Consider the following 3,115-nt stretch of genomic DNA (forward strand, 5'->3'; position numbering starts at 1 on the left):
TATTTGTTTGCAGATATAATTTTAGATAATGAAGAAATTAAAGAATTAAAAGAAGAAATGGTTCATTCAAAATTAGATAGAAAAATGATAGAACTAATGAAAAAGAAAGAACTAGAACAGTTGGTTAATGACAAAAAAGATTTGGAAATTCAATTATCAAAATACCAAATAGAATACCAAAAATTACAAAATCAAAATGATGAATTTAAAAAAATAAGTCAAATCAAAGAAAATAAAGTGGTATTATTAAATGAAATAAATGAAAAGGTTCAAAACGAAATCAATGAGTTAAAAGAAAAAGAAAAGATTCAAGAAGAAGAAAATAATAAACTTCAACATGAAATTAAAAATCATTTAAAAACTATAACATCATTAACTGACAAAATAGAAATATTTAAAACAGAAAATACTAAAATAGAAAATTCAATTCAACAAAAAGAAAAAGAAAATGAAGTAATGAAAGAAGAAAATAAAAAGAAGGAAAAAGAAATAGAAGAAATCAAAAAGGAAAAGGAAATTACTATAGAAGAACTAAATCAAGAAATTAAAAAGAAAATCGAAGATTTTGAAAAAAGAATTAAAGAACATGAAATAATTCAAAGTAATCAAATAATAATAATTAAAGAAAAAGATCAAAACATTTGTGAATTGAAACAAAACATCGAAAAAATGAAAAGAGTAATTGAAACACCAATGAAAGAAAATGAAGAAAATTTACAAAAAATTGAAGTACTAAAGAAAAAAGAAGAAGAACTAAACAATAAATTACAATTAATTGAACAAGAAAAAACAAAAGAAATAAAAGAATTAGAAAATGAAAAATTAAATTTAAATAAAGAAATGGGTATTAAAATTCAACAATTAAAAGAAGAATTAGAAAACGAAAAAAAAGAAAATGAAAAAATGAAAGATTTTATTAAACAAAAAGAAATTGCACTTCAAAAAGAAAAAGAAGAAAAAGAATGTATTATACAACAAAAAATAAGAGACGAAAAAGAAAAAATTAATGCACAAGAAAGTATTAGAAAAATGGCAGAAAAAATAGTTCAACAAAAAATTGAAGAAAATCAAAAGAAAAATATTTTAGAAAGTCTTGAAGAAGAAAGAAGAAATAGAAAGAAAATAGAAAATGAAAAAGAAATAATAGAAAAAGAGAAAGAAGTAATGGAAAAAGATATTAAATTATTTAAAGAAGAAATTGAAGAATTAAAGAAAAAAGATAAAAAGAAAATTGAAGATATAAAATTGATTGAATTAATAAAACAACCAACACCATATATTAATGAAAATAAAAAGGAAACAAAATTTACTCCTTATGGCTCTTTTGTTCTTAATAAAATCTTTCCAGAAAAACAACAAATTTCTCCTATTTTAAAAACAATTGCATTAGGACTTAAAAGTATTACATCGTTAACTAATACTCATTTAGAAAATGTGGTAGTTTGTTTTTTGGAAATGCTAATCATGAAAGGAGAAGTTTTAAAACCACAAAAAGGAGAGTTTCTTAGAATTGAATATCATGGAACTAATTCTCAAATTGTAAATGCATTATTTGAAGTAGTAGATATAGAAAATTCTATTACAATTGCTTATGCGTTAAGAGGAAAATCATTTAAATTAAATGCACAAGCAAAATTTGAATGGAAACAATCAAAAAGTAAATACATTGGAAAATTAACAAGTAAAGAATGGTTTATTAAAGGATATATTGAAGATAAATTTATTGAAATTATAATGCCACCAATGATTAATGGAAGGTTTAATGGTGATGGCTCTGTTATTTGTGATGATAAAATTAATATAAAAGTTCATCATGGAAAAGCAAGTGGAAATAATGGAAATATTAAAGTTGATGTTATTTTAAAAGAAAGTAAAATTAAAGAATTAAAAATTAAAATTGAAGGTGAAAGTAAAGAGACTCATGACTTTTATTCAGAAAGTGAAATATATTGTGTACCTATTTCATTACAACAAAATATGGAAGAAATGAAATTAATGAAACCAGTTTTTATTGCTGCTGAAAACGGTAGTGATTTTGAAGGAATATACAATATTATTCAAAAAAGGTGTGAAAAACAACCACTGGAATTACATTTTATTGAAGTTCAAAATGAGTGGAAATTAAAAATTGAAAATGTAGATGAAAAGAATTTGAAAAAAACTTATGAAAAGAATGGAATCATTGATGTTTTACCAGAGTCAATTGATAAAATCAAAGACAATGAATTGTTAAATGTTTTACAATCTTATCATGAACAAATTAAAACAATGGGTGAAAATGAAAATGATGATATTAAAGAAGTCACAGAAGAGTGCCAAAAAAAATTAGAAAAAATGGGAACAATTCTTCAAATAGTCGCTGTTGTTTCTGTTGCTTTAATGAGTATTGTGATTAATATGATGTTGTTTTAGGTAATAAAATTATTTTTATTATTTTATTTTTAATTAGATTTATTTCTTCTTCATATCTATTAAATCTTATTTTTTGTTATATATATTTTTTGTTTATATTCCAATTTGGTTAATACATTCTCTACTCTGATATTGTAATACTACAAACACTACACCCTTTTATCATCTCATGTGATTGTATTAATTTTAACCTATTTCTTCTATTGAATGATAAATCTTCATTTTATTCCTTATTTTGAATTCCTATTCTTCTTATTTGTTTTAAATACAATTTTCAGTCCTGTGTTCTTACTTTTCTTTCCTTTAGTTTGTTCTATTATATTTCTTACACATCTCCACAAATATCTTTTATAACTTTAATTTAACTCCTTAATTTACTACATCATTACATATTTTTAAAATCATTTTATTTCTTTCATTTATCTGAATAAACAATGTTTAAATGGAATGTCATAAATAATAGTTTAAAATAGGGATAAATGAGTGTATAAATTGAGCACTTTCATTTGATTATTTCAATATAAAAATGATAATCAAAGAATATTTAGATAAGCAAATTATTATATCATTCTCTTGATATTTTATTGATGTGGTTAAGTTAGTTTCGTTTAAAATTATTGAATATAGAAGATTGTTCGAACATCAAATATTGAAATATCTCATTTATTTTGAATTATAGTGTATAAAGAATTATATTCATGAT

At 21.8% G+C, this 3,115-nt stretch overlaps 2 protein-coding genes across 2 annotated transcripts in view, besides 9 other annotated features; both read left to right on the forward strand.

Annotated features, from left to right (window-relative positions):
* The window catches only part of EDI_266930 (uncharacterized protein), a gene marked incomplete at both ends in the record, with an annotated part of 2,556 nt that extends 2,527 nt beyond the window's left edge, over positions 1–29 (forward strand). The window contains one exon of the mRNA XM_001733507.1: positions 1–29. This exon is cut by the window's left edge and continues 2,527 nt beyond it. Within this exon, the coding sequence (XP_001733559.1) occupies positions 1–29 (29 nt within the window).
* A 67-nt stretch (positions 30–96) lies between these two features.
* EDI_267040 (uncharacterized protein) lies at positions 97–2,412 on the forward strand (the record flags this gene model as incomplete). The annotated part of the gene is made up of 1 exon (XM_001741572.1): positions 97–2,412. The coding sequence occupies one exon, from the start codon at positions 97–99 to the stop codon at positions 2,410–2,412; it is 2,316 nt and encodes a 771-aa protein (XP_001741624.1).
* Positions 159–326: a microsatellite.
* Positions 380–505: a microsatellite.
* Positions 431–563: a microsatellite.
* Positions 435–517: a microsatellite.
* Positions 735–911: a microsatellite.
* Positions 864–1,003: a microsatellite.
* Positions 1,100–1,230: a microsatellite.
* Positions 1,856–1,899: a sequence feature (AT_rich).
* A 9-nt stretch (positions 2,413–2,421) lies between the features above and the next one.
* Positions 2,422–2,519: a microsatellite.
* Between the last annotated feature and the right edge of the window lie 596 nt (positions 2,520–3,115).

The sequence above is a fragment of the Entamoeba dispar genome, genomic scaffold (assembly GCF_000209125.1).
Source record: "Entamoeba dispar SAW760 scf_1105229463803 genomic scaffold, whole genome shotgun sequence".
Classification (NCBI taxonomy): Eukaryota; Evosea; order Mastigamoebida; family Endamoebidae; genus Entamoeba; species Entamoeba dispar.